Here is a 12819-nt window from a genome sequence, read left to right as displayed (position 1 = left end):
AACTTTATTATTGCCTCTAGGGCATATTTCCTTCAGGTTCATGGCAAGAAGTGGGAGGAGGAGAAGGAGAAGAGAGAAGGGGCAACGGATAAGATGACATAGAGGTTCAAGGACATCTTGGCGAAGGAGGCATGCACTGGAGGTATGTGTCAAGTGCTCCGACGTCAAGGAGGAAAAAATACCGAGAGGTTTAACTTGTTGAGGGCGGCGACCGAGAAGAAACTCAAGCTCGAAAAGAAGAAGACCATGCTCGAAGAGAAGAAGATTGAGATCACGACCACTTTGGAGGACACGAAGATGTTGGCCTTGAAGATGGGGGAATTGGATGACGATGCAAGTGGTGCCGTAGCCAGAATCTGCGTACGACCAGGGCCATAGCCACAATATTTACTGTAGCTACAGTCAATGAAGGTTTTTGTTTCCACGCCCCAGGCCATGGCCAGGGCAGCCCGGGGCCTGGCTACGCCCCTGGATGCAAGGATGACCGTGCAAGCCATCCGTGTTTGGATGTCGAAGCGCAAGGCGGACGAACTCGAGCCGAGAAGGAGGCAGATGGTGAGGAGGAGCCGACGGCAGAGTGAGGGTGGAGGCTCGAATAGCCGATACCACAGGGCAAAAAAATCCATTTTTTCACGAACTGTCAGTTTGAGATTCTTTTGTGACCAGGCATGTAAAAACAATGCATAATTGTCTCCTTTTTATTGTGATCAAACGCTATGCACTTAAATTTCAAATTGGTCGGGCCTTGACTGACATTTAGGAGATGCGGTTGGGTGGCTGACTCCCGTATCACTGTCCACGGACCGTGAATGAATACCGTGTTTGATTTGGAGTCAGCTTTGGAGATGCCCTAACTGCCCTATGTTTCAAAATATAAAACGCAAAGAATTTCTACGAATACATGGACTTATTTTTTTACTAGAGAAGATTCATACAAGAAAGACCATGACCATGCCTGCCCATGACCATGAGGTCTTTGAGGAGTACGTCATATGAGCATTGTCCCGAAGTTGGGCACGTTTAAGGCTCTAGTCGAAGTCAGGCATGTTTCCATCAAACGTACGCTGATACTACTATATAATGATGCTCTGTAGCAGTACGGTACTCTTTTATGGCTGCCCCAAGCAAGTAGATGCACCAGTTCAAGAACCAAACTGATTAAGAGCTCCCGTATCTTGAAGAAAGAACTACATAAGGCCAACTCCACCGCGCGACCCCAAACGGACGTCTGTTTTGTTCGGATTCTGTCCGTTTGGGTAGGCAATGGGGTCATGTCCGTGCGTGTCCTGGATGCGGTGGCCGTGCGCCTAGCGTGCGGACGCATCCGTTTTCCCCATCCTGTCCGCCTCTATATTTTAAAAACGGAGCAACTTTCAAATGCCAAGTCCTAGTTCATCAGGCCAGCGGCCCCAGTTCACGCCGGCAACAAAGCCAGCGGCCTACACGTCCATCGCCGGCAACTCAGCCAGCTGCCGCCAACACAGCCAGCCTCCAAAATGAATAGTTGTCCTCGCCGGCAACACAGCCAGCAGCCGGTAACACAGCCGGCCTCCAAAATGAATGTTTTTCTCGCCGGCACACAGCCAGCGGCCCAGCGGGCGGGCGGCACCCATGCCAGCCTCCAAAAAGATTGGCCACGGCCGATCGGACGACCTAGTTCAGGTCTTCGGCGTCGAGCATCTCCTTCTGCCTGGCCTCGAACCAGGCCCTCGTCTTCTCGCTCATCTTCGACAAGTCCACGCTCATGATCGCAAGGGCCACCTCCTTCGCTTTGGTGGCGGCATTGGTGGCCTCGATGTCGAGCTGCCTCTGCCTGGCCTTGACGTTGTCGGCCTCGATGTCGAGCTGCCTTTGCCGGGCCGCCTCCTCCATGTCGAGCTGCCTTTGCCGGGCCGCCTCCTCCATGTCGATCTTCCTTTTCTTGGCCGCCTCCTCCATCTCAAGCTTCTTCCTTTGAAGGTCTAGGTATTGCTTCATTTGCTCGTCCTTGCTTTGCCACTTCTTCTCGTCCCTCACATCCTTTTGAGACATCATGCCATGCAAAGTGTCATGCAATGCCATGGATGAGGCATCACATATGTCGTCAACCTTGGAGTTGGTCTTGCCCCTCGGCCTCTTCAACGCCTCGCCATCTCCACCTCCAGCGAACTTGGCCGTCTTCAAGCCTCTCTTCCTTTGAAGTTCACGGTATTGGTCCTTGAACTTAGGGCAATTGTTGATGATCGTCCAACAATGCGTAAGAGTGAATGGCTTGTCATTGTGCCGGGCCTTGAATGCCTCCAAAGATTGAAATGCCTACACCACATGATCAACAACAAGTGACATGCAAACATATACAAGGCCGAAGTCTCATGGCCGTAGCAAGGAAAGGACTAGGAAGAGGAGAGCATACCATGTCCCCAACGCCGAGACCACTCACGGGCCGTGCTTCAACGCTCTCAAATGCGGCGCAATACTTGTTGCACTCTTGTTGGATGAACAACCACCTCTTTTGAATCGAGCCGATGCCACGGTTGCTTGTAATTTGGTAGGGCTCAAACATCTTCCTTTCATGGAATGTTTTGTGGACTCTGTCTAAAAAACAAGGCCCTTTTGTTGCGCGCCGGTCCTCGGATCTTGGCTAATCTCCATCCAAGCTTGGCAAATCAACTTGTCCTCATCTTGTGTATATGAACCCGTGCGAATGCTCTTCCTCTTCTTTTATGCTTCCGCTCTTTGGGTGAGCTTGTCGATGAACAATGGCTCGCCACTAATATCAACGTCATTGCCTTCTTCTTCATCACCATCACCTTCGACATAGATGTCATTGTCTTCATGCCACGAGTCACCATGGTCGTAGTCAGCACGGTCGTCGGCCTCTTCATCGGGGGCGTACTGGGCGCGGCCATCCTGACTTTGGGTCTCGTCGGTGTCGTAGGCATGGCCCTGCCCACCCTCAAAGATCACGTCCTCCATGTACTGGTTGTAGAAGGGGTCGTCGACCGGTGGCGTTGGTGTTGGCATTCCGTCAAACAAGACGCGGGGGCCGGCATGGTGCCCGTGAACGGTGCCCGTGCTTGCTTTCTTTGCATCTCGACGGACGGCCAGCCACCGCTGCTGGACCCAGGCGTGACGTTGAGGTCGATGACGGCCGCGGGGCGCGGTGTGGACGGCGCGAACAAGCCAACGTCCGGCGACCCCGAGAAACGGGTCTGTCCGTCGTGCCTTGGCGAAGGAAAGCCGGGCGACATGGGCGTGGTCCGCGACGTCGGCGACTGGCAGTGCGGAGGCCGGGCGACCGACGAGCCTGTGCTTGCTGGACCGACGGCCGCTGCAGGGAAACCGGCCGGACAACCCATGCCAAGCATGAGGAGGGTGTGCGCTTTGTTGACGATGTCCTCCTTCTCGTCGACCGCGGCCTTGCGCCGCGCGGCCTCCATCGCATCACGCTCGGCGGCGAACTTGGCCGCGGCGACATTGACCTTGACGACCGCTCTCCACTCCCTCCTCTTCGCCGATTCCGTGTCCAACTTAGCGATCTCCTCCGGCGTGCACTCCGACCGCGGCTTCCTTGGCGCCTTGGCCGCCTTCTTCTTCACCTTTCTGGGCGGGTCGATGGCCAGGCCGCCGGAATTCGGCTGGGCGTCGGCCATGGACGGGGGAGAGAGGGGGCGGTGGGAGGGACGTGGGAGGGTTTGGGGAAATGGCGCCAAATGGGGGGTGGGTGGGTTTTGGTTTCTCCCACCGACAGGCGGGCCAGGGGAGGACAAGCGCGCACGTCCCGCCCGTCCGCGCGATGTCCGTTTCACCCCAAAACCGGCGCAAACTTGGGCTGGGGATGGGTCGAAACCGGACACAAAACGGATAAAAGTCCGTTTGCGCCCGCACGCTGGGCCGTCTGGTTTGTCCGTTTTACCTCAAACGGACGGGGGCGGACAGGATGGGGTCGCGCGGTGGAGTTTGCCTAAATGGCAGCAACTTACTTAATCAACCCAGCCTTTGCTACCGTAGCTATCTTCTTCTTCTTTGACCACGTTACATATTTTCATCTGATGGCAAAAGATTATGTGTGTTTTGAGAGCATCTGGGTACCAATTCAGTACAGTTATATATTGCAGGTTAACTGAACCTAACTTAACTCCCATCTTATTAAGACGAGACCTAGCATAGCTTATATTGCAGGCTCATTATAGAGGAGGGTTGTTGCTATGGATAAATTAGATCGAACCCCTTGTCCGATATTCATCTCAAAATAGTCCTTGTCCATGCATGGTGCCTCTCCCACCACCAACTTTGGCTCCCTGGAAAGGATCACCTGGAATGCAAATGTGATGGTCAATGAGGTCTATCTGTGGTATGGGTTGTATAACAAGCTTACCCATGTAGTACTATGAAGTTGCGGACGCATCAGCAACAACATACATAACGATAGAAAACGAACAAAAACATATGATTCGGAGCTTTACTTCTAAGACTATTTATCAAAATAAGAGGTGGGCAAGCCCTAAATGTGTGTTAGTGGACCTCATGAACCAATAAAGCCTAATAAGTTTGGGCCACGGGTAAGTAAATGGCAAAATTCCTTCCCCGTTGGTAACACAGGTACATGTACGTTTGTCCATTAGTATTTACCCATACCTGTTACCCACGGGTACCCAGTAGTGGAGGCCTGACATGTGAACCCCGTCTTTTGTTGCTCAGTTTTGAGCTTTATCATTGTCACTTGTCTTGCGATGAACCATGCCATCTAGAATTACTCTTGAGAGTTGTGAGTTGTGAGATGTGAGAGTTTTGATACTTGATCGTTTGAACCTTGCTACTCCCTCCGTTCGGAATTACTTGTCACAAAAATGGATGTATCTACAACTAAAATACATCTAGATCCATTCATTTCTTGGACGAGTAATTCCGAACGGAGGGAGTACTTGTTATGATAATGATGCGATGCATAAATTATGCTACTGTATTACTCCCTCCGTCACAAAATTCTTGTCTTAGATTAGTCTAGATACGGATGTATCTAATACTAAAACGTGACTTGATACATCCGTATTTAGATAAATCTAAGATAAGAATTTTGGGACGGAGGGAGTAAATTGATGGATGTTTAGTGTTATGATGTGAATGCATGCACTTGTTGTGCAATTATTCTATTGAATTAATGGATAATAGTGTTACGATGTGATGGTATGCACTTGTGCTGTGCAATTATTCTATCGAATTGATGGTCATTAGTGTTATGATGTGATGGTATGCAATTGTGCTTTGCAACTACTATGCTATTGAACTGCAAGAGTTATGATTTTTGGATAATAAGTTGCTGGTTTGATATGTGTGAATTGCACTTGGAGGTTGGCATCAGAAGGGGCGGGTATACCTGCGGGGACGAATTACCTGTCGGGCAGCGAGTATGGGCGAAATTCTTCCCCGCGGTGCGTATGGGGTAATGGGCAAGCATGTGCTTTCAGGGGCATGAAAAAAAGAGAGGCTTTACCTGGTCGGGTAATTACCCATTGCCATCTAGAGCCATAATGGGCATGCTCAGAAAGAACCAGATGACGATGTGTAAATGTAGGACTAAAAGGTGTTAGTGGACCTCAAGAGCCAACAAAGCCTAAGGTTGGTACCCACCATCTTGATGGCACCATCGTACCTCAGTGACAGAAGACGTACTCTGATGCAACTACAGTAGCACTATCTTCTAGTTATAACGATACCACTGCAACATTGGAAACCACCACCTATCGGCTACCAGATAACCAACCATTGCACGAAAAGGCTAAGATGAGAAGGCTTTAAGCTTACCAGCCATGCATTCTACAGCTCTGGTCGGGCTGCAGCTGTTTCTGCTGCTGCTCTCCTTGGCCTCTCCTGCCAGCTCATGCACCGAGCAGGAGGAGCACTCCCTCCTCCAGTTCCTCACAGGGCTATCTCAAGAGGCCGGCCTTGCCGTGTCATGGAGAAACGGCACGGACTGCTGCAAATGGGAAGGCATAACCTGCAACAGGGACGGGGGCGTCACTGAGGTCTCGCTGGCATCTAAAGGGCTTGAAGGCCGCATCTCGCCGCACCTTGCCGGTCTCACCGGCCTGCTGTGTGTCAACCTTTCACACAACTCATTCTCCGGAGGCCTTCCTCCGGAGCTCATGTATTCCAGAAGCATCATCGTCCTCGACGTCAGCTTCAGCAGGCTTAGTGGGGTGCTGCACGAGCCGCCATCTTCGGTCACCACCACCCTGCCTCTGCAGGTACTGAACATCTCGAGCAACCAATTTGGTGCAGAATTTCCATCACACACATGGAAGGTGATGCAGAATTTGGTCGTGCTCAACGCCAGCAACAACAGCTTCACCGGGCACATACTACCTTCTCTTTGCCTCTCGCCGTCATTGGCCGTGCTTGACCTTTGTTACAACCAATTGAGTGGCGGTATTCCTGCTGCACTTGGTGATTGCTCCATGCTCAAAGTGTTCAAGGTTGGGCACAACAAACTAAGTGGCACTCTCCCTGTTGAACTCTTCCATGCCACTTCCCTGGAGCATCTCTCCATCCCCAACAACGGATTACAAGGAGAACTCGATGGAGCAAACATGGTAAAACTCAGTAATCTGGTTACTCTCGACCTCCGAGAAAACAAATTCAGTGGGAAGATCCCAGGCTCCATAGGTCAGTTGAAGAGGCTAGAGGAGCTCTATTTGGGTAACAATAACATGTCTGGGGAGGTGCCATCAACTCTGAGTAACTGCACGCGTCTCATGATCATCGATCTGAAGATCAACAACTTCAGCGGAGATCTAGGCAGGGTCAACTTCTCCACCCTACAGAACCTGACACATTTAGATGTTTTGAGAAATAACTTCAGTGGCATAGTTCCAGAAAGCATATACTCATGCAGCAATTTGATTGCGCTGCGGGTGTCGTTGAACCATTTCCATGGTGAGATCTCACCAAGGATAGGGAATCTGCACCTATCCTTCCTATCACTTGCTAGAAACCCTTTTACAAATATCACAAAAGCTTTTCATGTCTTCAATGGCTTCAGGAACATCACCACTCTGATTATTGCCGAGAACTTTGTGAATGAGATGATGCCACAAGATGAGACCCTAGATGGTTTTCGGAATCTTCAATATATCCACATGGCCGACAGCGCATTAACCGGACACTTGCCAGTTTGGTTATCAAAGCTCAGAAACTTGAAGGTACTAAAGTTATCCAACAATCGACTTACTGGACCAATGCCAAGCTGGATCAACTCCCTACATAGCCTCTTCTATCTGGATGTATCAAACAACAGTTTTGCTGGGCAAATCCCAATCGCCTTGATGGAGATCCCAATGCTCAAAGATAATACAGCAGCTTATTTGGATCCTGGCCACGTTGAACTACCTCTTTTTTGGAGGAATATATCGCGCCAATACCATTTTCTTACAGCTTTCCCTACACTCTTGAATCTGAGCATCAACAATTTCACAGGCGTGATTCCATCGGAGATTGGCCAACTGAAAGTGCTTTCTGAACTCGACTTCAGCTCAAACAAATTATATGGACTGGTTCCGCTGTCGATCTGCAATCTCACGAAGCTGGAGGTTCTAGACTTGTCTAATAACCATCTGAGGGGTGTAATCCCCGCAGCACTGGAGAGTCTTCACTTCCTTTCTGCACTCAACATTTCTAACAATGATTTAGAAGGGCCTGTACCAACAGGAGGCCAGTTGAGCACTTTTCCAGATTCCAGTTTTGATGGGAACCCAAAGCTGTGTGGCACTATGCTTATTCACCAGTGTAGCTCAGTCAGAGCACATCCTATCTACATTATCTCTGCAAAACAGCCCAGCGTCAAGGTCATATTTTTTATTGCCTTTGGTTTGTTCTTTGCAGTAGGCGTGATATATGACCAGCTAGTGTTATATAGGTATTTTGGCTCAGCCCATTTCAATTGTAATTTGTTCTAATATTCAACGGATAGAGGTAAATCAAGCAATAAATAGCCATGAATTTTAGTTTTTTGGGTGTTTGAATACACCCGAGTTGGATCTTGTTTTATATTAGTTGAGTTTGCTACAGTTTATGTTGTTCATTTCCTGAATGATAGAAGTGCATAGTATTCTTTTTCTAGCTGGCAGCCTTATGAGAGGTGGTAGTAATTCAGTGATTTCAGATTGGAAGTCGTGGACTCGTGGTTGTGAGCAATTCAAGTGGGAAGTGTCCAGGGTAATGTAATTTGTTTTAATCAGGGTTGGACCTAGCGTAAATATTAAACTGGTCATTGGTTGGCCAGACAGCTAAAACTTTATAGGATGTTACACATATTTGGTCCACAGATGAAACAACTTCATGTAAGTATTTCTTTTCTTTTTGCAACACTACTTCATGTAAGTATGTTAGCAACCTATTGCGAAAACATCTTCAGAGATATATCATGCCAGCCAAGTTCATGCTAGAAAACAATTAAATTAATACAGTAACTGTTAATGACGGGGTCAGATCACCGACATTTCATTCAGAGCTCAATCTACAGGTCCAGATCACTGACAAAATACCTCCAGAGGGCATGCCACCAGATCATTCACGCTCCGCCGGACCGCCGGCGAGCCAGCATCCCCAGCTTGATTTTCGATTCCACCGAGGGCCTCAAGATTCGCTAGGGCTCGCGAAATCGCCGTGTCGCGCGGGGCAACGGGGGCGCGGGCGCGGGCGCTCTCTCTTTTGTGGCTCCGGATGTGCGTTCGATAGCTTGAACGGCGAGAGGGCGCTGTGGCCACCGGACTGGAGGGAGGCGGCGAGGGGCGCCGGCCGGCAGCGGAGCAGCTCGACCAACCGGAATCTGTCGCATGGGCCGAAGCTGCTGAAAGGGAGCGCTTACAAGTTGGGCTTTGCTTCATCAAAATGGAAGTCTTCTTGGCCCATACAGATTGAGGTAGAAAAATGTCGGGACGACGCGCTGATTGGGCCGGCCCACTGTCGCACAGTAGCCAGCCAACCAGGCATTTTCTGTTCCTTCCCCTAAAACAAAAGGCATTTTCTGTTCTTCAAAAGAGAACGTAGTCCTAGCAAGTGAGAGGGGCTTCCAACAAATTGTGATTGATACTGATTGTCAAGAAGTTGCACTTGCGTGGAATCGAGGAGATGTTGGAGGGCATATCTTCGGGGAGATGCGCACACCTATCTCCCGAATTTTCAAGGGTTTGAGTTGCGATGGACTGGGCCTGAAGCGAGCCGAGTTGCCCATATCTATGCAAAAGAAGCTTTATCTTTAGAGATCCGTTATGTGTCTTCTCATGTAACCCATGTTTTGCTGATTGACACTTTGCAAACAGATTTGTTCCGCCAAAATGAATAAATAGCCTGGGCGGTTCTTGAAAGAAAAAAAGACTAGATACTGTAGCAAATGTTTTCTCAAAAGAAAAGAACATTTTTTGTAAACACGAACATCAATTCTTTTTGTATCTTAAGACCATAAATGTCTCAAGGGCAGCCAATGGCCTAATCTATACAGGGCGGTTTCACAACAGTTCAACGACTGCGGGTTTCAATTGCAAAGAGCACGAAGGTAATAGCAAGAGTGGTGGGTCATTAAGTCTGTCGCCAGCTCGGCCCTGCTCCGCACCAGCAACCTCTGCGATTCCTAGAGTACTTCCTTTCCTAGTTTCTTGCGTTTGTTCTCTCTTCTTTGTCTGTTCTCTTGATGTTCCTAGCTTGCTTTATTTCAGCCGGCTTCTGCGGCTACGGAACCGTTGTCGCAAGACTTCCCTTTGTCATAAATCGTGTTTTCGGCCAGCCAGGACTCTGGATTCCACCCTAGTTGGGGCACGTGCCTCGGAATCAGGTGCAACCCCACTGCGTGCAACAAAGATGATGTGACGTCGATGTTCATGGAGGCCCGTCCGATCAAAACCACAACATCCTCCTGCTGAGTGGCACACATTCTCATTCATGGCGAGCTGGGGCAGGGAGTTTGTGCTGAGGGCAGCTTGCACGGTCGAAATCACACATGAGTAAGTCCATTGGGCACTCCCTTTTGAAATTTATGTGTATTTATACACTAACAAGACATGATTCCAGAGTCGACTCATCATACCCCCCCCCCAATCGTGTTGTAATTAAAAGAAGAAGAAGAAACAGTCTCAGATTAATGAAAGTTTTGTCATTTGACACCCCCCCCCCCCAAAAAAACGTGTGTATCTTCACTTTTCGCCCACCTGATATTCTTCGCTAGCTCTGCCATTGCTCCTCCCCTATGGCATATCTGTTGAACTCGGTCGAGCACGGCAACTAACCACTTCGTTGTAATCATGTTGTACGCTTCAGGATACGCAAATTCGACATGCTTACCATGCTCTTCAAGGACGAACTTAGCAGCGATCGGGAAGAGTTTGAGGATTGTCAGATAGATGACGCCTAGAAAGCCCCTCGGAAGAGGAAGATGCAACAACCAATTTCGATCAGAGTGCTATGTTATTATGTGGCATGGCCGTCATCCTACAACAAAAGATGTCATCCCGGTCGACTGGCAGGCTGGGATGACATACTACCCCCGTAAGTCATTCTGATCTTGTTATTAGTGAATACTTCTTGAGGCGGCATGTAATCTACGATGTGTAAGCATGTGTCTGGTTTCGGGCTCCTTTGTTGTGCAGCGTTTCTTTCTCATGGCAGTGTTTCACTATGTGGCGTAGCTCAGTTGGCTTTGGCCCGGCTGTGGTGGGAAGCACAGAAGGAACGACGGTGGGAGCTTGGAAGAGGCCGATAGTGGCAACGAGAGGTGGGGGAACGGCGCGGCTCAGGCTGAAATTTCCCGCTTGGTTCGCCGTCAGCAATCCGGATCGAATGGGTATCTCGAGTGGGAAGACCACCTCTTTCGGTTATTTGCTCGCAAAATATTGGTACCCATGCAAGATGCACTTACAGGTATGCTGCTCGAGGTGTGTTTTGGGTGAAAAGAAAGCTGCATATTTGGTTATTGTGTATTCTATCAAAGTATGTTTACGATGTTGTTGTTTTTTTAACACGGTTATGATGAATTTTAAAACGAGTTAAAAAATGGTTTTGATGTTTTTTTTGTGTGTGAGTGGTTCCGATGTTGGAGATGCGTTGCAGAAGTAGTACTCTCTCTGTTCTCTCGTGGCCGTGCGTTCACAACCACAGTGCACAGTCCAATCTTGGCGATCACACAAATCATGGCTTGGCGTGGCGGTCGGGCCAGGGAGGAGGACCGTCAACCACACGCCCACATTTTCAAGTCTTCACTGCCATCAACCTGACAACATCCCCACGGCTTGGATTTGGCCAGTCCCTTCCCCGGACAGCAACCACTATGAGCACATCACTGATAGATATTCTATACGTCTGTACTTAAAAGTCGTATATCATCCTGGACTCCTCTTTCTAGCCAGCTTAAAGTATCTGTGACTAAGCGAATCAATCTGGACTGGCCGCCTCTAGTCAATGCTTTGCCAAAAACTATATGAAAAATGAAGCACTACAGTCAAACTGTGCAACTTATGAAACGTCCATTGTGGCCCCAACAACGGAAAAGGAAAAAAGAATTAGGGCCACCACGGTTTTTTTTTCAACTTTCGGTCACTCTCGTCTGGTCCGTTCGATGGACATCCAACAGTCTTCCTCATCCTTCTGTATTGTTCTTTTTTTCTTCTTGTGCTGACACATTTTTTTCCTTCACACGCCCTCCAGTCCAGGCCGAACCGTCTACTCACACCATTTGTAGTGGTGGCGCTATTGTGCCCTCGTCGTCGCTCCACCCCCCTCAAGCCGCCGCCTTCGCCAACCTATCGCCGCCGTCGACCATCCCTCAAACCCCACCCCAATGTTTTTCTTCTCATGCGTCGGCACCAACCCCGAACCGCCAACCTCTGACTCCACTCCACCAGGAACGCCGTTGTCGCGCCGTCCCCGGCTCTAGGTTGCTCGCGTCCAAGCTCTCTCTGCGGTACCCCTGTATCTGCCCCGGGGTTACGCGCAAATCGACTGACGCATAAAAAAATCTGAGACAGCTTAAAAATGGCAAAATTGAAAAGAATTCGGTGCTGATGTCCATTAGGAAACTGCACCGATGCTGACCTCTTGGCTAGCCAGTTGTCCTTTGCTGGAACAGATGGGCATGCTACAATGGTTCCTAGAGCCAACAACGACTTGACTAATTGACTCGGCAATTCGTGTCATCACCAGAATACGCAGGAGTACCAACGTTTTTTGGACCGTGTCTCCCACGCCCGCCCCGTTGCATATAAACCAGCTTTTAATCCGCTAACCCCTCGCACACATCAGACGGGAGTCGTTCCACTTGCGCGCACCGGCGACCAGAGAGCACGAGAGCGAGCTGCAGGCGCCGATTGGTCTAGCTCCATGGCGGCACGTCACCGGCGCCACCGCGTCGAGGCAACGAAGCCAGCATGGCTCGTCACGATCAAGGCCACGCCGCCGGCGCCGGCGAGGGGCGACGCTGCCAAGAACAAGAAGCTCGCCGCGCCCGCTCGCTCGCCGATTCTGCTGTCGCCGTCGGTGTGGCAGAAGTGCATGGCCGTCGGTGACCGTGGCGACGCGCCGGCGTCGCCGAGGATCGGCTGCATGGGGCAGGTCAAGGGCTCACGGAGATGCCCAAGAGCGCGCTGCCCGGCCTCCTCGAGGGGACCGGCGTCGTCGGGCCTCCCGTGCGGCAGCCTGGTGGGGATACTGATGGGGCTGTTCGGGCGGCGGAAGGCGAGGAAGTCGCGTGCATACTCCAAGGTCAGGGACGTGGCGAGTGACTCGTCGTCGTCAGGGAGCGCACGACCATCGTCGTCGTCGGGGAGCGCTCCTGGTGCCCGTGCGCCGCGCCCG

The 12819-nt window shown here is 50.3% G+C and overlaps 1 protein-coding gene and 1 long non-coding RNA gene across 2 annotated transcripts; one reads left to right on the top strand and one right to left on the bottom strand.

Moving 5' to 3' along the window:
• Positions 1–3977: 3977 nt before the first annotated feature.
• LOC120962705 (uncharacterized) lies at positions 3978–8943 on the bottom strand. Its single transcript, XR_005753463.2, has 2 exons — positions 8523–8943; positions 3978–4294 (listed from the first exon to the last, which is right to left on the bottom strand). It is a non-coding gene; the product is annotated as an uncharacterized lncRNA (long non-coding RNA).
• Positions 5550–7988, top strand: LOC109741559 (receptor-like protein 3). The gene has a single exon (XM_020300643.4). It carries the CDS (start codon positions 5790–5792, stop codon positions 7932–7934), a length of 2145 nt encoding a protein of 714 aa, XP_020156232.1. The 5' UTR covers positions 5550–5789; the 3' UTR covers positions 7935–7988.
• Positions 8944–12819: the final 3876 nt, after the last annotated feature.

This window comes from Aegilops tauschii, chromosome 4 (genome assembly GCF_002575655.3).
Source record: "Aegilops tauschii subsp. strangulata cultivar AL8/78 chromosome 4, Aet v6.0, whole genome shotgun sequence".
Taxonomy (NCBI): domain Eukaryota; kingdom Viridiplantae; phylum Streptophyta; class Magnoliopsida; order Poales; family Poaceae; genus Aegilops; species Aegilops tauschii.
The sequence above is the reverse complement of the archived record's forward strand: the minus strand, read 5'-3'. Positions and strand labels throughout refer to the sequence as shown.

What these genes read in the sequence shown, in the direction of transcription:
- LOC109741559 (XM_020300643.4), top strand. Translation starts at nt 5,790, where the DNA reads ATGCATTCTACAGCTCTGGTCGGGCTGCAGCTGTTTCTGCTGCTGCTC.